The 21,806-nt window shown below is 45.5% G+C and overlaps 1 protein-coding gene across 2 annotated transcripts; it reads right to left on the bottom strand.

The window, feature by feature from the left end:
• Nucleotides 1–1,797: 1,797 nt before the first annotated feature.
• On the bottom strand, nucleotides 1,798–21,182 carry LOC147463089 (RNA-binding (RRM/RBD/RNP motifs) family protein). 2 transcript variants are annotated; one of them, XM_086487237.1, is made up of 2 exons: nucleotides 20,740–21,182; nucleotides 1,798–2,185 (listed from the first exon to the last, which is right to left on the bottom strand). In XM_086487237.1, exon 1 carries the CDS (start codon nucleotides 21,112–21,114, stop codon nucleotides 20,740–20,742), a length of 375 nt encoding a protein of 124 aa, XP_086343363.1. In that variant the 5' UTR covers nucleotides 21,115–21,182; the 3' UTR covers nucleotides 1,798–2,185. The 2 variants fall into 2 exon arrangements, with proteins under 2 accessions (XP_086343363.1, XP_086343356.1); XM_086487230.1 differs by having other exon boundaries at nucleotides 20,744–21,180.
• Between the last annotated feature and the right edge of the window lie 624 nt (nucleotides 21,183–21,806).

Below are 21,806 nucleotides of genomic sequence, written 5' to 3' on the forward strand. Positions count from 1 at the left end.
ATTGTATCAAAGCATGGAATCACCATTGACATGGAAAGAATCTCAATTTATATGATTCTATGTATACCAAGGGACTTCAAGTGTTTTAAGTTTTCATGGACTTTGCATGTATTATTATATATTTATAAATGTACCAGCTCCAAAAGAGTGGGACTTTCGATGATCTATTTGGTACAAGCATCACTTTCTTTCTTGTAGATTATTAAGCCTTACTTTACACGAACAAGCCTCACAACACAGAGCACATTCTATTTATATAATATATATAATTTATATTCTATTTGCTATTTATATAATTGTTCTATATAATCTCCCCAAATCACCTTTTGTAATGTATGTAAAGCAATTCAAAGATTCACAGCAACAAATTCAACATTTACAAATTTATAGAAATAGAACTTCTCTTGATTTCAAGGTGCCCAAGTTGAGTGACAAGGTAGTATCCTTGTTGCAAAAAAATGGTGGTTTAGTTATGGCTTGCCAAGCTTTCAAGCTCATTGCTAAGCAATGCGCATCTGTATTAGAGTTAAGTATCTAATGCTCAAGCAAGTAGCATGCCAAAATAATTATTATTCAAGAATGTGTGGTGCATAGTGTCCACCCGACATAACGTGAACCTATGATGTAACCAACTCTACGATAAATAGAGGTGCCCACTCATGGAGTAGGGCATGCTCAACTTGGTCTCAATCATGTGCACATCACGTTGGTGGAGATGACAGGCATATAGAAGCCTTCTTTCTTGGTTTTTGTCTTCTTGCTTGTAGTCTTCACAAAAAGCCATGCATCTTTTTGCCTTGGAGCCCCACTAGGTAGGTAGGAGGTGCAACTTCTCACAATTCTTAGCAATGACCAACCCCTCAATGCTCTTCTTTATCACCAACACCATAGTTGGCACCCTCTTTTTGGGCCTCTCAGTTGTAACCGGTCTGGCCACGTCAATTGCTACGACTTTCAAGCTACGCAAATAGAAAGGAGTTGCTATAGCCTTGTTGCAGAGGTGCCAATCTTTTCGTTTTCATAGTCAAGATGCAAAGTTGAAACCCCACAATTCATCCTTTCCTTGTGAGTTTAGTAATAGTGTTTTTCCCAATAACTTGTTTCACAAGAGTAGTTTTTGTTACATAATCATCATCATACAAACCCCTTTAACGAGAGACGTATGTCGCATAAAACAACACGTACGACCAAACCCACAGTTTTCTATGCCTTGTCTAGCCACTTGCAATTAGTTAGCGACCTCATGCATTGCCTGTGTTGAGATATATGTCCCTTTTGTTGTGAAGACCAACCCCCAAGATCGAGTCCAACCCATTGTAAGACCCTCCCCCTATATAAAAAACAACTTTGTTAAAATATGGGCACTCTTTCTCCCACACGGGGGGGGGGGGGGGGGGGGGGGGGGGGGGGGGGGTGGTGTTCCCCCACCATACGTGGTGTGAACCTATAATTAACCAACTCTAGGATAAATAGAGGAGCCCACTCTTGGGGTAGGGATCAAGAACGGTCATTTTGGTCTCAATCCCCTGCAAATCCCAATATTGGTTGGCCCATGTGGCAAGAAAAAAGAACCTATGACCATATGCTTGGACCTACGTCCACATACTTATCTTGTCAAATTAACTCTCCGCATGCTACTTTCTATCTTCTATTGATTAAGAACACGGCTGACAGATTACCTACGAGGTGAAACATTAACCAAAAACAGCCTTAAAAAAAACATGTGATCGCAAGACGTATTGAGTGTTAGAAGTCTTCAAAAAGGCAACTACAAATCTTCTAGCAAGAGAGTAAAGATCTAGAACGTTTCGCACCCAACATATGATGCAAAACCATTTACTCGTCACAATTAGCACACAGATTAGATATTGTGCACTTCCCGTATATTAGGATGCCTAGCAATCCAACAAATAACCTTCAGTAACCCATAAAATACAACTTCTCGAAAAAGGATGTTGCAATCGCCGACTGGCCATATCTTGAAGCTGGCAAACAGCTAGCATAAACTGTCAAAGAAGTATATACAGGCTGCAAGATTATCGCTGCTGCTAAGCTTACAAAATCCTACAGTACGAGAGAGTATTACTCCTTGGTTCAATAGCCAATCTGAATAGTCATATAAGCGACTGTATTTGTACCGGAAACCCGGAGTTGTTTGCAAGCCTTGCTGCTTCGTTTAAATCACCTGCACAACCACAAAACTACACATTCTCATTCTCTGGCTCCAGAAAGATAATGAAAATATCTGCACGATAATTAACAAGACCAGCGAAAAACAGAGAGAGTGCTAAATGAAAACAGATCCATTTCTTGGGCTTTTATGAGCCACATTAAAAAAGACGTCAGATTATTGATAGCAAAAGAATTTTTTATCATGATATTCACACCATCTCCATCAAGATAATTCAGCATCAATTCAACCCACTAACACCTAATCCCTAAATTCAAACTCCTCAAACCACATAAACGAGATCCAAAACTAAACGGAAAAGCACCTTTAATACGAAAAATTACCATCTAACGAACATGACATCATCCAGCTTGGACTTCATTATTCACATCACAGTGATCAAAGGTATGATATATCAGAACGTCTCTCACACGGTCTGTGGCCAACCAGCTACAATAGTTACGAAGAACGCAAAAATTGGAACGCGGAACACGCAACAAGGAATGGAAATGGGCATGAATTGCCATTCCCTGTTACAGATACTCGCGTCTAAAACACGGAATGGGGATTTGGAATGGGAAGTCGAAATGGGAATGGGGAAAGGAAGCCTCAAGAGTCAAATGGGCATTCCCTGTAACTATAAGCTACACTCCCACTCTACTGTAAAAGGGAACGGAAAGGGACATGAATTGTCATTCCCTGTTACGGATACTCACGTCTAAACGACGGAATAAGATTTGGATTTGGGAGTTGGAATGGGAATGGAAGCCTAAAAATGGCCAATTTCTTGTAACTATGAGCTACACTCCCACTCCATTATATAACTACCAGTAACCACTTGAATAGTCAGAGCAAGCATACACTTGTGTGTAAGACTGAGTCAACTAAGTTACCATCAAAGCCTCTCAGGTTTCTTTGTCTGAATATGGAGCCCACTTGTGTGAAAGCATAAAGAATACAGGTCATCTCACGAGACTCAAATGAGCACAAACAGTGTCCGAAAGAATTTGAAATTCTGCGCACGCAGATATTTTAAGGCACAACAGCTCTAGTGCTCTTATATTGATGAATCAATCCTTACACACTGAGAAAATGAGGATGTACTACTACCACAGACCTCCATTTTTCTTGGGGTTAAAAACCTTGCAAATTGAGGAGGGGTTTCTCATCCAGCAGGTCAGAAGTTGAATGTTAAACAAAGGCCTCCACTACTGAGCACGAAAAGCCTACACATACCTAGATAAAGTTTAAACCCTTTCGAGTGCAAGTTAGAGCTATTGACGATTTATAATAGCCGCCCCCCCCCCCCCCCCCCCAAAAAAAAAAACTTGGCACAAGCGCGCTTGATCAAATGAGTGAGCTATTACCAACTCTTGCCCTTTACTTTTTGATTCCTTTTGTTTAGGTGTCATGTATTGAGGCCGTCTCCTAGCTAACATAATCGTAATACATTCGACTTAGCAGTCCTCTGATGGTGGTTCAACTCCATCCCTAGTTTCTAGATAAGTAGCCAGCCCTAAACTCAAACTCTCTTATTTGATAGCAAAGTATTCTCATCATTCCCATATCCCACCATGCACGACTTCCTCTTAAAAAGAAACAAGTGCAGAGGAATACATCAATACAAGGGTCTACTTGTGAAGCTTCCAATCATGACAATTCACTATTGATAAATGTCTCTCAGTGAAAACAGCTTGTCAGATTGTTGATCCCGTTATTGAGGATGAGGAGACACCAGACTCCACCCAATAAACACACTGGTAAGCAGGATTGAGTATCTTGTGGTATCTGCAAGCTACTCCAAGCCGGTTATACTAGGCAACTGGAGAGGACAACAAAGACGCTATCGTCTTTACAAACTTCGATGAAACAATAACACCAAGGTATTTTGCTATCATAGTACGAAGTTGCAACCTACAAAGAGATTAGAGGTAGACAGGCACATGGGACCACTGAGCGGTAATAAACACAAAATGAAACCAAACATTGTTTTCTACACCATCCAATTCTCTAATGCACAAGAATTGAGATATCTAGACGCGCGCTCGCTGCTGCGCCCCCCCCCCCCCCCCCCGCCCTCGCACTGCTCTCCCCCCTGCCCGCTGGCCTTTACGCATCCCCGCTCGCCAGCCTAGCCACAGAGGTGGAGTGCCTGCAGGCGACCTCCGTCATCTGCAAGATTCTCGGCACCATACCCAGCAGAGTGATCTCCTCCAGGCCCGCCTTCTCGCAGATGTGGGCAAGATCGTGGACGTTCAGTTCCTCCGACGTGGCTACTACCAGATAGAGTTGGAGACCTCCGAGATGGCGTCCAAGGTCATCGTGATGAGCCCTTTGACCATTCGAGCAGTTCGAGCCCACTTTCGACAGTGGAGGCATGGCTTTGACCCAGCTTGGATGTTTTGGTAGAGGAGGCAGACCTCCCCATCTCCGTCTGCTTTCTTGGTTTGAGGAGGGAGTACTTACCACTTTTATCCAGGATAGGCTTAGCGATTGGGATTGTCCTGGAGACACCTCGCACGGCATCCTCAATAGCTGTCCAGGCGGCCGGCATTCCCTCAATTCGCGTTCTGGTTAGGAACACTCACACTTTTCCGAAGGTCATCCTACTTCCTCGGGTGAGTGGGGGTTGGTTTAGACAGAGCGTGGAGTATTCGGGCCTCCCGAATCAGTGCTTCATTTGTCGACAGATGGGCCATCTTGCGAAGGCCTGTCCACGGAAGAGGCCCCGACCTACACCACAGGCCCAACCCCAACCTTCAAGGGCTGGCCAGCAGCCACAGGCAGAGACACAGAGCACACAGGCACAGCCACCCTCCAAGCCTGGGGCTACAGCGGAGGAGGGATGGCAGCAGGTTTGTGGACGATGACGGCAGGGGCCACAGCGACAACCTGGCTTCAGAGTGGTCCTCAGGCACTTGCCCAGTAGCAATGGGTTCCCACGGGGAACCGATTCGGTCCTCTTGAACAGGACGAGGTCCCTACTCCAACCTCCACCTCAACTGAAACCGGCCCGTAGGGCGGTAGGCGTTGGCTTTCACCTGAAATTCTTTACTTTAGACACACACACAAAGCACTTTGCAAAGGAGACCTGTAACGGGAATTAACACTTAATCACACACACGGCTCAGAAGCTAGAAGGCTCCGAGCAGACGCCGACAACCTGTAGGCCCCAAAATTGGCGCCCCTTTCAGTATTTCTTTATTGTTTAGGAGGGTAAATTACAAGGTAAGATCCTGGGAACCCTTCACGTGTATCCACCTAGATACCATCTGATTTGGCCAAATTTCGGCAACATAACAGCCCCAAAACTTGCGCGAAACCAATTCCCCTCCTAGAACTCACTTGCACTGGCGTATACCCTCTAATTCCTGCCCAAAAACAGTAAATTCAGCACGCTGTATTTACTGGTTTTTGCCCTGTTTTCAGCCACAAACAGTCCCCTAACTATCCTCTGCCAGTGGGGCACGATTCCCAAAGGTTTTGGCGTCCGTATGGCTGAAAAACAGTAAAATTACAGCGCATACACAGCGCTGACTTTGCACCTGTATGGTGAGGTTATGACCCTCACCAGTGCCTGCTTTGGAGTAGCAGCTAGCTACCCCTGTTCCTGCTCAAGGAGGCTCTTGCCTCAGCACAAAAGCATGAACCCACACAGCTGTACATCAGTCAAATGAGGAGCCATCTTGTGGGGCATCACATAACTGCACGTAGGGGAGAGAGCAGTGTGTAGTGTGCAGGGCATCACTCCTAGCACCACACTGTACATGAGAGGGAAAGGAAGCACTCCATAGCTCTTAACCTGTGACAAATTGCAAATGAAGGCCTTCCCAGCTTAAAAATTCAGCGCCACTTCTTCCTGAAGAGGTAAAGTGCATAAGAAAATGACACTCGGCGTATTTTCAAGCATTTGCCCGTTTCGGGTTCGCCGCTTAAAAATATCCTGACCAATTGCCCAGTTGACTTCGCGGCAAAGTTGTAAAATGTTCCCCTCGTCATACCGGAGGTAATGACGCGAACACATTTCACGGCCCAAAATAGCAGTTCCCTAAATTTTAGGAGATGCTTCCGTTGGGCTCCCACTGGTCTTCTGACCATCTATCCTCATTGGGACCGCATCCAAAAGTGCAATGTGGCTCAAGTATTGGATACTTTCTGTTGGTAGTCACACCTTGACTTTAGGCCTTTATTGAGTTCACTTCCTTGTATCCACCAACTTGCTAAGTGCGACGAGGGGACCAATATGATCTTGCTCTAAGCCTAGACATCCTCTTACCATACGAATTCCAGTGCCGACCACTTCCCGTCTGCGGATGAAACTACCATTCACATTGGCCATACAATGTCCGACTGTTTGATCACTATCTGAGACATCACGTGCAAAAATCAAGTACACAGAGAGATGATTCTTTATTACAGAAGTGATAGCAGAAGCAGATACAATAGGGACTGACTCTCCTTTAAGCTTTACATCCAAGATGTGAGTTTTGCCCCTATGCTGTACAGTGATCTTTTTGTTGTAGACATCCAAGACTCCATGCACTCGGAACATCCACGGGATCCCCAACAAGGCGTCACAACCTTCCAGCGGCATGATGCAAAACTCTTCAGTATCCACATACGACTGAATATGCAGACGCAGTTTTCCAATGATGGGAGTAACACACTCTGAGTAGCCAGGACATACCAACCCTGCCTCTGCTGAGTACCCCATCTCTTCATCTCTAATGCCCAGCTTCATAGCTAACTCTGGTGAGATAAAGTTGGCTTTGGCACCTTGATCAAAGAAGATGAGTGCCGTCTGATCCCTAACTTTACCCCATGCCCTGCATAACTCACTGGCATCTGTGCTGGGCCTGTCACCCACCATGTCTGGCACTAAACCTGCCGTGGGTTTTGGCTTCTTGCCTTTCTGATCTTCTTTATCCTCTGAGTCAGCTGGCCTTTTTCTTTGTGGACAATTAATAGAAAAGTGACCAGGCTGCTCGCATATAAAGCATTTGTTCTCAGCCATTAGGACCTTCTTTTCCTCGAGCGACTTGCGCATAAAAGGCTTCCTTTTCTGTTTCTTTGCCTGAGCTCCAGAAGTCCCGGCTGAATCCTTGTCTTTGGTGGCCTTCTCTGACCCCTGTGACGCATCAGGAGCCGTTTTCACAAAGGGCTTCTTCGCTGAATTTTTCTTTTGCTGCCCTCCTTTGTCACTGCTCGGAAATCCACTATCCTCTCCTTTCAACAAGGCAAGACCAATGTCTGCAACTTCCATAAGCTGAGTAAGGGTAGCCACTCTGTTCTTTGTACACTAATTGCGAAGCCCTTTAGGCAGCCCACAACAGTACTTTTCTATCTGCTCTGTCAGTGGCACAAATCTGTAGGAGGTCACTGAGAGTAACGCCTTACAAAACCTCCTATTGTACTCCAGCAAGCTCTTGCACGAAGCTGAAGTAAGCTGGTGCCAATCTATCAGGACGTCGGCTTCAAATTCATTTGATAGCCAAGAAGATGCAAACATTTGCTTTAAGTAAACCCAAGTGGCGGGTGCCTGTCCTTGCATGAACAATGTCGTCCACCATGTAAGCGCATTGTCCTTTAAGAAAGTGGCAGCTTTCTTGACCTTCGAGGCCTTTGTAAAATTCCCTCCCGCATAAGCTGTATCAAACTGCTGGAGGAAAGTGAGGGCCTTTGTCTTATCCTCGAAACCACAGAAGGTACTGAACTTTGCCGCTGCACCACCTTCTTTGTAAGCCTTCGGCTTCTCTAGTGCCCCCAAGTTGTCATAAGGAATGGTCTGCAACATGGGCACTGTAGTAGGCATGATCGGCACGTGTTGGCCATTCACATTTTGCGTCAAAGGTGCGATATCTAGCTGTTGTCCAAAAAAACCAGCCATGCCAAAATGACCCTGTGGCACCCCAAACTGGCCCTGGTTGCAGTGGAAACCTTGCTGCATGCCGATACTACCATACATGGGGATTGGCATGATGCCTTGCATACCCCCGAACACTGTTTCTGGCATGTACGGCTGACTTCCACGTGGAACACTGATCCACCCCCGAAATACCCAGGATGTACCGTGAGTGGTGGAAAAACTGAGTGCATAGCCTGGTATCCAGCTCCCTGTCCATTCAAGACAACATGCTGGCTCTGCGGGCTGAACTGGCATAACCTGTGGAATAGGCGTTCTAGCCACCTGTTCAAGCACGGGAGGAACCTGCTTTGGAGCCCCCGACTCCGCAACATGCGAGTGTTCCCTTTCCTCCTCCGCCACATGAAGTACCTGGGCTTGAGCATCAACAAGCTCCGTACGCGGTGTAGGTTGCCTATTTTGCTATTGCACCGGTGGCCCTTGTAAGAATTCCATAAACCTCGGATTCTGCACCAGCTGCGAAAAGACATTCACCGCGGCAACTGACTGAGTCTTCAACGCATCATCCTCAAGTTGCCCAGTCATAAAGCCCTGTACTACTGGAGGGACATTCACGTTGATAGGAGGTACAGACTGACGTGGCCGTGAGCTCTGGCCAATCTCAAAAACCATAGGAATCTCCTGCCTGTCCTTTGAAGAGGAACCCTCTTCCATAATTCCCTTCACCTTGTCGGCCATAGTGTAGTCCCCGCGTTCCTGCACTGTGTGTCTTTACCCTAAACAATCCAGGCTCACTCTTTGAGGAAAAAGTGATTGATGTCCCGGCAACGGAACAATGAAACCGGCCCGTAGGGCAGTAGACGTTGGCTTTCACCCGAAATTCTTTACTTTAGAGCACTTTGCAAAGGAGACCTGTAACGGGAATTAACACTTAATCACACACACGGCTTGGAAGCTAGAATGCTCTGAGCAGACGTCAACAACCTGTAGGCCCCAAAATTGGCGCCCCTTTCGGTATTTCTTTATTCTTTAGGAGGGTAAATTACAAGGTAAGATCCTCGGAATCCTTCACGTGTATCCACCTAGATACCATCTGGTTTGGCCAAATTTCGGTAGCATAACAGCCCCAAAACTTGCGCAAAACCAATTCCCCTGCTAGAACTCACTTGCATTGGCGTATACCCTCTAATTCCTGCTCAAAAACAGTAAATTCAGCACGCTGTATTTACTGGTTTTTGCCTGTAACCGGCCTGTTCAATCCAAAAAGGGCGGTAGACTTTACTTCAAACCTTGATTTAGCTTTCACCCATTATTAGTCGTCTATTTTACCTGTACTTTCAAGACACAACAAAGGGGAGAGGGATACAGGCTGCTAGATTGCACCTGTATGAGTAGACAGACACCAGATTGGCCCCTAACTTAGGCGCCCCTTTCGGTATTTCTTTATTGTTCAAAAGAGGGAATAAACGTTGTGGTTCCCTACAAGCTGCCCTGCACAAACTCGGCTGAATTTCCACTGTTCCAGCCCGATTTCGGCAGCATAAGTGTACTAGAACCCTTCACGGTCAGTATTCCCACGCATTGACCGACTTTCCCGACGCATACAGGCACTTTGCAAAACCTGGCGAGAATCTGCAGCACGCTGAATTCTCTGTTTTTAGCCCTGAAAATGCGCCAGATCGCCTGTACAACGGTCCCCTTGCGTCCCCGAACCTCCTGGGGGTATTAGGGTCCGTTTAGGGCCAAAACCCTAAACCTGCAAAAATACACAGCAGGCTGTAATTCGCTGTTTCGGGCTCCGTTTCGCGTGCCGGTCGCATCCGTAGCAAGTCCTCGAGCTCCTGCACCTGTAGGGCTACTTGCCCTTTGAATCGGACGAGATTTCTGGCGTGAAACCTCTCCGAATTCACCTGTACCTACGGGGGGATTAGCCGCTAGCTAATCCAGTACCTGTGCAAGAGGCTCTTGCCTCGGCAATCGCGCATGAACCCACACAACTGTACATTGGTCAAATGAAGAGCCCACTTGAGGGGCATAACATACTGCCAAAGGGGAGAGAGAGGGCAGTGCGTAGCGTGCAGGGCATCACTCCTGGCACCGCACTGTGCATAAGAGGGAAAGCAAGCACTCCATAGCTCTTAACCTGTGACAAAAATCTGAAAATGAGGCTCTCCCCTCTTCAAATTCAGCGCCACTTCTTGTTGCATAAGGCAAGTGCACCAGAATGTGCCACTTGGCACATTTACAAGCATTTTCCCGTTTCGGGGTTGCCGCCTAAAAATATCCCAACCGGTTGCCCAGTTGACTTCACGGCAGAGTAAGAAAATGTTCCCCTTGTCATTCCGGAGGTAATGACGTCAACACATTTTCAGGTCCCAAAATAGCAGTTCCCTAAATTTTAGGAGAAGCTGCCATTGTATCTTTCTAGGTCATCCGACCCTCTTTGTACACTGCGGCCACATCAAGAACTGAAATGTAGCCTCTGTAGCAAAGGATTCCACTTTGGCTAATCAATGACCCCACTTGGCTAACCATAGTCCTTGTCCAACCTTAGTGCTCTCTTGCCCTCAGGCCTGGACTCCCTCTGGACAGTTCCACGCTAGCTATGCAATGCAAGGCAGTTAGATTTCCCGAGGGGTGTTTCCAAAAAGTGAAAGTAAATAGATAATAAGAAAGAAATCAACAAAAAGGATAGATAGTAGTCACACGCTGGTGACATTGCCCTGTTTTCAGCCCCAAACAGTCCCCTAACTGTCCTCTGCCAGTGGGGCACGATTCCCAAAGGTTCTGGCGTCCGTATGGCTGAAAAACAGTAAAATTACAGCGCATACACAGCGCTGATTCTGCACCTGTATGGTGAGGTTATGACCCTCACCAGTGCCTACTTTGGAGTAGCAGCTAGCTACCCCTGTTCCTGCTCAAGGAGGCTCTTGCCTCAGCACAAAAGCATGAACCCACACAGCTGTACATCAGTCAAATGAGGAGCCCTCTTGTAGGGCATCACATAACTGCACGTAGGGGGGAGAGAGAGCAGTGTGTAGTGTGCAGGGCATACCTCCTAGCACCACACTATACATGAGAGAGAAAGGAAGCACTCCATAGCTCTTAACCTGTGACAAATCGCAAATGAAGGCCTTCCCAACTTAAAAATTCAGCGCCACTTCTTCCTGAAGAGGTAAGTGCATAAGAAAATGACACTTGGCGTATTTTCAAGCATTTGCCCGTTTCGGGTTCGTCGCTTAAAAATATCCTGACCAGTTGCCCAGTTGACTTCGTGGCAGAGTTGTAAAATGTTCCCCTAGTCATACCGGAGGTAATGACGCGAACACATTTCACGACCCAAAATAGCAGTTCCCTAAATTTTAGGAGATGCTTCCGTTGGGCTCCCATTGGTCTTCTGACCATCTATCCTCATTGGGACCGCATCCAAAAGTGCAATGTGGCTCAAGTATTGGATACTTTCTGTTGGTAGTCACACCTTGACTTTAGGCCTTTATTGAGTTCACTTCCTAGTATCCACCAACTTGCTAAGTGCGACAGGGAGACCTATATGATCTTGCTATGAGCCTAGACATCCTCTTATCATAGAGTTCCAGTGCCGACCACTTCCCGTCTGCGGGTGAAACTATCGTTCACATTGACCATACAATGTCCGACCGTTTGCTACTTCAAAAAGAGGGTCTCAAAACAAATAAAATAAACCCCATTGGAAAGAAACCAACAACCAAGGTTAGCAGTTGTTGTAACAGACTTGGACACTCCAAGTCAAGAATCAATTGCGACAGCACCAAATAACCACTTCAAAACAATTCACAGATCACAATAGATTTGCACTGGCCCAGCGGAGTTCCATGCCTAGAGATATTGGCCCCAAAGATTGGTCCCCCTTTCGGTATTTCTTTTTGTATTAATCAATCATCAAAGTACAAGAGAGCGGTTAGGGTTTCACTCTTAGACTCTGCGTCCAGATGCCCTGAGAAGTGAGGCCCTCACCACTAATTTAAAGGTTACAAGGGATGCCCAAAAGCAGAGCCCCAAAAGCTTCAAATCAAAAGCAATTGCTCTGTCTCTCTCACAGAGAATCAAAACTTGAAAGCAAAAGCATTCTCTCTCTCTTTCTCATTAAGTAGAGAAAAAGCGAAATTTGCGTCGCTCATCATTTTCAAAAATATATATAGCCTCGACGATTTCTGGAAATTAGGGTTTCTGGCTGAAATTAGGGTTTGCAGGAATGTTAGGGTTTCTAGCAGAAATTAGGGTTTATGTTGTCCGCCACATCATCAACCTTAATGAACCTCAGTTTTCAGCCCTAAACCTGCAGATTTGCGTTTTCAACCTTAATGAACCTCAGTTTTCAGCCCTAAAGCTGCAGATTTTCAACGACAAAGACCCACAGAAATAGCCCCCCAAATCAGCGTTTTTGGATTGTAGCAAATTTCAGCCCATAGCGTTTTTGGACAGCAGATACAAGATTGCAGATTTCAGCCCTAGTGTCGATTTCGTCATCCTCGTCATCATCGCCGACATAGCCTAGACTTGCATCAGTCACATGCATTCAGTTTGTACCACATTGTGCAATCTTAAGTAGACCACTCTCGCCGACGAGAGTGGGGCCTTCGGAGGAGGGTTTTACGTCTCCGGTGTCGTATCTCTCTTCTCTCTCTATCTCTCAGTCTCATACACGTGCACGCACAATTCCATTCACTTTGTTTGTGATCATAGCATTCTCTCATTAAGAACGGAAGGCTCTACCTTCCATAAGAACAAAAGGAACCTTGAGCACAGTTCGGAGCACTCATCTTGAGCAAAGCGCAAGCATTCATTCCGTTGCACCTTACATTGGTATCAGAGCTTTGGCAGTGTTCTGTATAACTCAAGGAAAGAACCACAAGAATCACAAGAATTTTTATTTGCTTGTTGAGGTCGCACAAACCCAGGTTTGCTTGGGCGTGTCGATTCCTAATCGTGTTTTTGAAGAGTGACAGGAATCCCAAGAAAGAAGGGCTTGTCCAACCTCCCCTTGTGTCTCTTTTCACTCGTTGAGAGCGGACCGTGCACTTAGCGGCCGGCCAATCGACGTGAGGTGGGAAAAAGCAACCTTGGTGTGAGCGCAAGGCCGCCAAGGGGTGCGCCCGCGGAAAAGTGCAGAACTCGGGTGAAGAGAAGATCCTTCTCTAACACAGATTGCAAGCAAAAGAAGAACCTCAAGAACTCAAGACCCCCAAGAACCTCAAGACCCTCAAGAACCCAAGAACCCAAGACCCACAAGAACCCAAGTTCCTCGTGAACTTAAGAACCCAAGACCACATGAACCCACGACTTCAATGGATGGTCATCACCCGAAGTGGAATGGATACTTCGCTTGGAGGTGATGAGCATGAGAGAGGCGAAGAAGAATTTTCCCCACCAGGAGGTTTTTCCGACTCTCCCCCTTCCCCATCTACGTCAAGGATTGCACTAAACTCCTATGGAGGAGTTGGACCAGATGTTTATGGAAAGGAAGTTAGAACGCGAAGCAAGAAATGCAGAAAGAATGGCAGAATTTGATCATGAATGCAAAGAAAGAAAAGCAGAAATGGATCGCAAACACGCAGAAAGAAAAGCAGAAATGGATCGCAGACACGCAGAAAGCAAAGAAGAAAGAGAAGCAGAAAGAAAGGCAGCCATGGAGCGTGAGCAAGAGTTCTGGCGACTCTTTTCTCAAGTTCAAGCACAGATGCAAGAGATTTGGAGGAGGGAGACTCTCAGTCTCTTCTTCTCCAAAGCATGACACACAGGATTTGCATGATTATGAGAAGCATGATGATTTGAATGATAATGATGAGCATGATGATTTGGATGATAATGATGAGCATGATGATTTGCATGATCAAGATATGATTTCTCACAAGCATGATGATTTGCATGAAGATGATGTGATTGTTCACATGGATGATGTGTTAGTTGATACTTTCTCTAGTGAAGCTAACCTCATTGCAGAGGCGATCAATTACGAAGACCCGATCTTGACTTTGGAGTCGAGGTCCAAAGAAACCCTTCAAGAAGAACCGATCTTGGCTCTCGAGCCTAGGTCCAAAGAGCCCTTACAGGAAGTACTATGTGTTCGCATGATTGATACGCACGCATTGTTCGAGTGTTTCATTCGTGATCGTTTCCTGTATTTTAGTCAGCATCTTTATGTGATCCCTTTTCCTAGGCATGGCATATTGTATGTTGAGCACGTTTCACTCATGGATGAGCACGAAAGTATGCAATTTTTTCATGACAAGCTGAAAAGTATGCATTCAAGGAAATCACATTCCATGTCTCTTCCTTGGCACGACACAGTGGTAGAAAGAGCACATGAAAGTATGAGCATGAAGCATGGGCATTTCCGTAGTGAATTGCCACAGTTGATTGCTTTAGATCAAAAGAGAAAGATTCGATCTCATTGTTTGCGTGTGTGTGGTGAACGGTTTGACACTCCGTCTCTTTGTTCATCTACGTTGCATGCATAGTCTTTGAGGAAGACGAGATTTTTTGCAGTCACTTTACATGGAATAGGTATGTTCATGTTTTTGTGTTGGAAATGGTTTCAAGAATTTTCAGCCATGGAGATTATTGAAGAAGAAATAAGCATGACTCTCGACGAAGTTGAAGCATTGAAGGAGCCACACAAGACTGTCGCTTTCGGCGCGGCCCAAAGAAGCAAGCGTTGCAAACCTTTATGAAGTTCAAGTATCGCACGACCCACACATCAGCGTGGGCCGACAAAGGATCCCTTCTAGGATTTTGGATGCTATTGGCGATCTCCCTCGACGCCATACAGTTCGGTACCAGTACCTCACTTTGAAAAGGAGGGGATGTCACGTGACACATCCAACCCTATGTGTCCGTGGACAAGCTACAGCATGATCAGGGTTCAATTCAGTCCAGTCAGTCTAGATTAGAAGTGATCTGACACTTTTGTGAGTCTATTCGTAGACCGTGCATGCCCAGTCACTTAGTGTAGATGCATATCCTCTGGTTGCACACAGCATGATCATCAATATTCCCATCAAAATCCATCAAATTCCATCAGGGAAATTTTCCAGTGCATTTAGCTTATTTTACCTATTTTTGACATTTTTCACTTATTATTTTTAAGTGACTTTTGTTGGAAAGTAGGTAGGGCAAATTGAGTAAGTTTGTATATAAGCAAACTAGAGTTAGCACTAAATGGCAAAAGAGGCAACAGGAGCCAAGCTCAGCAAGCAACTTCTCCAACAAGACCCCTTGGTGGATTTCCTCCAAGCAAGAAGAATCAGCCCTAGCGTTTTCTCATCAGCAGATCACCGCGACGGAAGCAAGCCCAGACCTAGCATTTTCACTCAGCATCATCGCCAGAAGACCCCAGTGCATAGCGTTTTTGCATCAGCAACCATCGCCAACAGAAGACCTTCCCTAACGTTTTTGAAAACTCAGCATACCTAGCGGTTTTGACAAACATCAGCCGGGCGATTTTCCCCATGCCTAGCGTTTTTGAAGAGCTACAACTGCAGCGTTTTTCGGCAATGAAGTACTTGCAAATTCAGCCCTAAAAGAGTAGCAGATTCAACCCGGAAAGACCATCAGTTTTCAGCCTTAATGAGCCTCAGTTTTCAGCCCTAGACCTGCAGATTTTCAACGACAAAGACCCACAGAAACAGCCCCCCAAATCAGCGTTTTTGGATTGTAGCAAATTTCAGCCCATAGCGTTTTTGGACAGCAGATACAAGATTGCAGATTTCAGCCCTAGTGTCGGTTTCGTCATCCCCGTCGTCATCGCCGACATAGCCTAGACTTGCACCAGTCACATGCATTCAGTTTGTACCACATTGTGCAATCATAAGTAGACCACTCTCGCCGACGAGAATGGGGCCTTCGGAGAAGGGTTTTACAACGTCTCTAGTGTCGTATCTCTCTTCTCTCTCTATCTCTCAGTCTCATACACTTGCACGCACAGTTTCCATTCACTTTGTTTGTGATCATAGCATTCTCTCATTAAGAACGGAAGGCTCTACCTTCCATAAGAACAAAAGGAACCTTGAGCACAGTTTGGAGCACTCATCTTGAGCAAAGCGCAAACATTCATTCCGCTGCACCTTACAGAGGCTCTTTGGACAGAGAGCTTAGACATGCAGGATTCTCTCCTACTGACAGAGTGGCCTCAGGACTAGCTCAACTTAGTCGTTTTTTTCTCTTGGAGTCTTTGGCTCGCCTGGCTGCAGCGAGAGAGGAGGAGTAGTGTCTCCGACGGGGCATTGCTTCCTTGCAAAGGATGCACGAGCAGCATCCAGACAATCCTTGGTTGGTGGAGCAATTACAGTAGGCTCGCCAGGAGCTTGTTAGCACAGAGGAGCGGCGCCATGAGTTTGCTTTCCACCGACAGGCATCTCAGAGGACGTAGGTGGGTAACAGAGTGACTGGTGCTTTCTTTGAGGCAGTGGGACCTCGGTATACGCATGCCAAGGTCAGTCAGTTGAGGAGGCCTGACGGGTCAGTTGATTCTGAGCCAGAGGACATGCATGCAATTGCTACTGACTTTTACCGTGCGTTATTGTCTGCAGAGCCTCAATCAGAGCGTCAGGATGTATGTAGGGAGCAGGTGTGGACACAGATGCCTTGTCTTGTGACAGAGGTGATGCGTCGGAGGCTTGAGCTACCACTTCAACTTGAGGAGTTGCACACGGCTCTTAGTGCACTCCCTCGTGGTAGCTGTCAAGGTGAGGATGGCTTGACTCCCAGTTTTTACTTTTTTCTTGGAGTATTGGGACTTGCTTGGCCCATATCTCTATAGTGCTTTTCAGTACATCTTGCACACAGGAGAGATGCCTGACAACATGAGTGAGGGCCTGCTCTACCTCATTCCCAAGGAGGGTGGCTCCTTGGATGAGATTCGACAGTGGCGCCCTGTAACTATATCAGACTTTGTAAATAATTAATTTATTTACGAGAAAAGAATTATCTAATTAGTTGTGTGCACATCAGAATAGATCTAGCAGTTTCTGGGGCCTCATGTGCGCCCAGGTTTGGGCCAGAGCACCTCAAGGAGAGACCCTAGCAGAAAAATACCCTGAAGCCCTAGTGATTGGGAAATCGGGTCTTCAATAAAGGGGTAGATAGTAGCCTCAGATTTCAGGCTCAGAAAATTACGCGCGCTAGTGCAAGCACAGGAATGAGATGGGGTCCTTAGACTATTAACCCTAAGGCCTGATTATTTTACGGCCTTAGGATAAGTTAGTTAAAAGTATTCTTAAATGATTTGCGTTGGACCAAATGGCCGGACAAGCGCAAACAGGTAATGCCAGAGCATTGCTGGAACGACAATGCGCTAGGGAGCAGATAACGTTTTCATTTGTTGCATCTATGTGTGCAGTTGTGCACTTAATTGCACATTTCATTAACTAGCATAGGATTTTTAAAGTCAAAAGTTGAATGGTTTAAAAATTTTAAAGTAAGTGTGCCAAGTGGCACACTTCCCCATGCAATCTCTCTCCCTCACTCCCTCTCTTAATGCTAGCGCCCCCTCTTCTGGAAGGCTATAAGAGAGCAGCCCCTCCCCCTCTTGCCAGGTTGGCAGTGCACTACCCCCCCCCCCCCAAGTTGATCATCCTCTACGCAGTGAAGCTCTCCATTGAAGCTTGAGAGCAACGCCTTGTGGTGTATGTGGAGCCTCTGCGCACCTATCACCTAGAACAAGGCCTCTCATGGTTGCATGCAGCTTTGGGAGAAGTTTCATCGGGTAAAGTAGTAGAAAACTCTCTTTCTCCCTTGTCTAGCTGTTGCAAATTCCCTGTTTTGAGCCCCTAATCACTTGTATTAGGGTGAATTTCAGCAAAGTCTTAATAGAATCTCATTCTCCACTACCTACTCTACACATTCACCAAGTTTGGAGCATTTCCATCGCAAAAAGAACCTCCATTTTGGCATTGGAACGCGCTTCGGTAACAATTTCTTGTTATGTGCAGAAAATTACAGTAAGCGTGTGTGTGTGTGTGTGTGTGTTTTGCATGTTTGTGTGGTTGGTTGATTGCAGGAATGATTACGTCCAAAGTGGCACAGTTAGCGGAAGATAGACCCTCATTCGTGAGAGCTTCTGATGAGTTTTGTGGAAGGTAGACTCTCCCCTACGAGAGCTTCCCAAAATCTCGTAGAAGAGGATAGATCCTCTCAGTAGTCAAAGAGCAGTTCTTCTACTCTCTCAGTCAGAAGCAGAAAAAGGCCAAGAAAGAATAGAGGACGGGCTGTCGCCCCGTTCCTGTGCTTGTAAAGATTCTCCCTAGTAATAAAGATATTCTCTTTATGGGCGAGGACCAACCCATCTTCTGGTCCCCAATGAAGTGTCAAGCTTTCTCTCTCTCTCTAATTCTCCTGAGTATTTGAAGTACAATTAAAAGTCAATTTACGCTTCCGTAGTTTTGTGACACGCCCCATCACCATCCGCAACTCAACCTACAAAAAAATTGCCAAGGCTCTGAGTTTGAGGATTCAACCACTTCTAGAGAGCCTTATACATGGGACTCAGATAGGTTTTGTCAAGGAGCGTAGTATCCTTGACAACATCTTTACTTACAACATCTTTACTTATTGGGAATCTGGTGGTGAGCATCTGGTGATTCTTCTTCTCAATTTTGAGAAGGCCTACGATAGGGTTGACTGGGACTTTCTGGAGGGCACTCTACGCAGGATGGGCTTCTCAAATGCTTGGATCAAAGGCGTGTCAACTTTTGTACAGACGGGCACACAGTCGAGTACTTTTGTCAGGAGGTAGAGGTGATCGTTTCATGCTCAAACGTTCGGTCAGACAAGGCTGCCCTCTTGCCCCCTTCCTCTTTTTATTCTATGTTGAGGCGATGAGCAAGTTTTTGGTGTCACAACAGGTTGGTTTACAGGGCTTAGCACTTCCTATTCGGGGAGATGAGCTATTGGACGCTGAGTTTGCATGGTGATTCATCCCGGATCTGCTGCGTTATTGGACGGACAGTTTTCAGCCAAGATGATCTTCACATCCAAGACATTGTTGGCCTCCTAGCCAATCTCCATTGGTGGCCATACGCATCCTACATCAAAGATCTGCATTGGCTACATCAAGTCAGCCCCGAAGGTGCCTCTTTCAAGGAGTTATCGAGGTGGTATCATGTCCTTTCTCAATGATTGTTGTCCTATGCTTATGCAAAAGCAAGTCCCAATCCGATAACGGATTGGGGGGCCCTTTAGAGAACCCCATTGGTGTGTTGGTCTTTTCTCTCTCTCATTCTCTCTAAAAGGAACCATCTCTCGTGCTTAGTAGCACATATTCAAGAAAGAAAAGAAGCAAGAATTTGTGGAAGTGTAAACCCTAGATCTTCTCCATTTCAATTCCCATGTACTTGACATTTGCTGAGGTGGCTACTTTGCGGTAAAATAGCTTTTCAACGTTAGTGATGGAAAGCATTGCCTTTAGGAGCTCTTGAAGCATCAATTAATGATAGCAAGTTAATTGTGTACTTTGCAAAACAGTGTAAAAACAACTCTTGAATTTCTAGTTTCTTTTTATCAAGGGCATAAAAATTCAAAATAGTCCAAAGTTTCACTTCAATGAGTGGTCTCATAGAGAATGGTTGTAACTAATTGATGGAAAAATATCACCAAGGGCGCTCAATTAAGGTCAATAAACTCTGAAGAAAAGAAACTACCCCTCTTTCTAGTCAATACAAGATTCAAGGATGAAGTTGTCTATCGGTCTTTCTAACTGCTTAAAAGTTTGTTTTTTTCCCATTAGCACGTGGTACAAACGGGTTACAGTAAGCAGCCGCAAGGATGAGGCAAGCAATAGTACCACCAAGAGTGCAAATTGAAGGTGCATCTCAACACCACACAAGTTGATGAGGGCTTCACTCTTCTCTATCTCTTCTCTCCTTTTTTTATGAGAACTAGTCTGGTAGGCTCTCTCTCTCTCTCTCTCTCTCTCTCTCTCTCTCTCTCTCTCTCTCTCTCTCTCTCTCTCTCTCTCTCTCTCTCTCTCTCTCTCTCTCTCTCAATTGATCACTATCGCGCTATAGCCTAAAGGAGCTTGCGCCGTGTGTCGGTTTGGGGGGGATCCCTACCCCTTTTATAGAAGTATAGAAAGTCAAGTCTGTATTCCTAAGTACTATTGGGTCCTTGAGGATACTCGGGAGTGTTTGTCCCCAAAGACTTGTACAATTTAAAGCATATGTACAAGGACTCCAAGCTCAGGATGTGGTCTATGGGAGTGGTGGAGAATAATCCAAGTAACCCGGCCCTCTGTCACCCCATCCTCTCAAGAAAGCGTGGCGGTGCTCCTTTGTTGCAGGAGCATAAGATTGAAGTATCCCACCGACTACAAAGAGGCTCACACACACGCGCACGCACACAAAAAACAGTGCTACATTTCTATTTCTATTTCTATTACTCTCAAGACGCCCAAAAGGTGATCTCAAGAGGCAAGTAAAAAAATGTCTTACAAAGCCAGCCCAAAGGCTGAAACCTCTAACCAATTTCAGTATTCATCTTTTATGTTGCATGCAACCATTGCCCTAGTACAGGTGTATCACGTATGAAAACAGAAGTAAAGATCAACAAAGCTACAAGCACACTAAAAGCCATAGTCAAAAGGCACAAAATGTCATCAAACTCCATCGCTGACAGCAGCCACAAGTTAGAAGAAAAATCCCAACGCAGAACTTGACATTGCTAAAGGAAGTACCTACTTGTCCTTTGTGGAGACGCCATATTTCTCCTGCAGCTTGATAATCTCCTCCTCCTTCTTCTTCTGGTCGACCTTCTTGGACATCTTGGCTTGCTGGTAATAGAGGACAATGAGGTAGCGGTTGGCAACATTGAAACCAGAGAGGTGATCTACAGCATTCTTGGCATCGTAGATGTCCTCGTACACAACAAAAGCGGTGCCGCGAGTGTCCTTGTTGGTGCCCACGCGGATCTGCCTGATGGCTCCATACTTGCCAAATATATCGTACATCTCCTCGGAAGTTATGTTGAAGGGTAGATTGCGGACATAGAGTACCCTGTTCACCTCCGGGGGCAACCTGGCATTCCCCCTCCTCAAGCTTATTGTCGCCATCGCACTGCGCTCTCCGTCTCTCTCGTGGGGACTCAGAACCCTACTTTTTAAATCGAAGTTCGCTAAAACCGACCGACACTATAAGATAGCCTAACGTCAAAGACATATTAAAAATATGGGAAAATTACCAAAATACCCCTCTAATTTTTAGAAATTCCCAAAATACCCCTCAAATTTCAAAAATTCCCAAAATCCTTGTATCTATTTTGGTTGGATTTTTCAAGATTTTTTAATCTTTATTCCTTTTTGACAATTGAGATCCATTTTGCGTGCTTAGCATATAATTTGTCACAAATTACCTCACAAAAAAAGGCAATTATGTCTAAAGATAATGAAGCAATTCATCTCCAAAGCCTACATAATCAACTCAAATTTTGGATTCAGCATCTTATATTGATAAGCAATGAGTCTTCTTATAAAAAGCTACAAATTTTTTAATCTTTGGAGAAATTTAATCTCACAACCAAGGGTATTTTGGGAATATTGGAAAATTTGAAGGGCATTTTGGGAATTTATGACAAAATATTTGGGGTATTTTGGGAATTTTCACAAATTAGAGGGGTATTTTGGTAATTTACCCTAAAAATATCCACATAAAAACTCGTGGGAAAGCAAACTATGATGGGATTAGAAAGCAGCGGTTGATGGAGCATCATGCTATGCTAAGTGATGGTCGTGTGGATATGTATGCA

Source organism: Adiantum capillus-veneris, chromosome 2, assembly GCF_014529385.1.
Source record: "Adiantum capillus-veneris isolate H3 chromosome 2, ASM1452938v2, whole genome shotgun sequence".
Classification (NCBI taxonomy): domain Eukaryota; kingdom Viridiplantae; phylum Streptophyta; class Polypodiopsida; order Polypodiales; family Pteridaceae; genus Adiantum; species Adiantum capillus-veneris.

What these genes read in the sequence shown, in the direction of transcription:
- LOC147463089 (XM_086487237.1), bottom strand. Translation starts at nt 21,114, where the DNA reads ATGGCGACAATAAGCTTGAGGAGGGGGAATGCCAGGTTGCCCCCGGAG.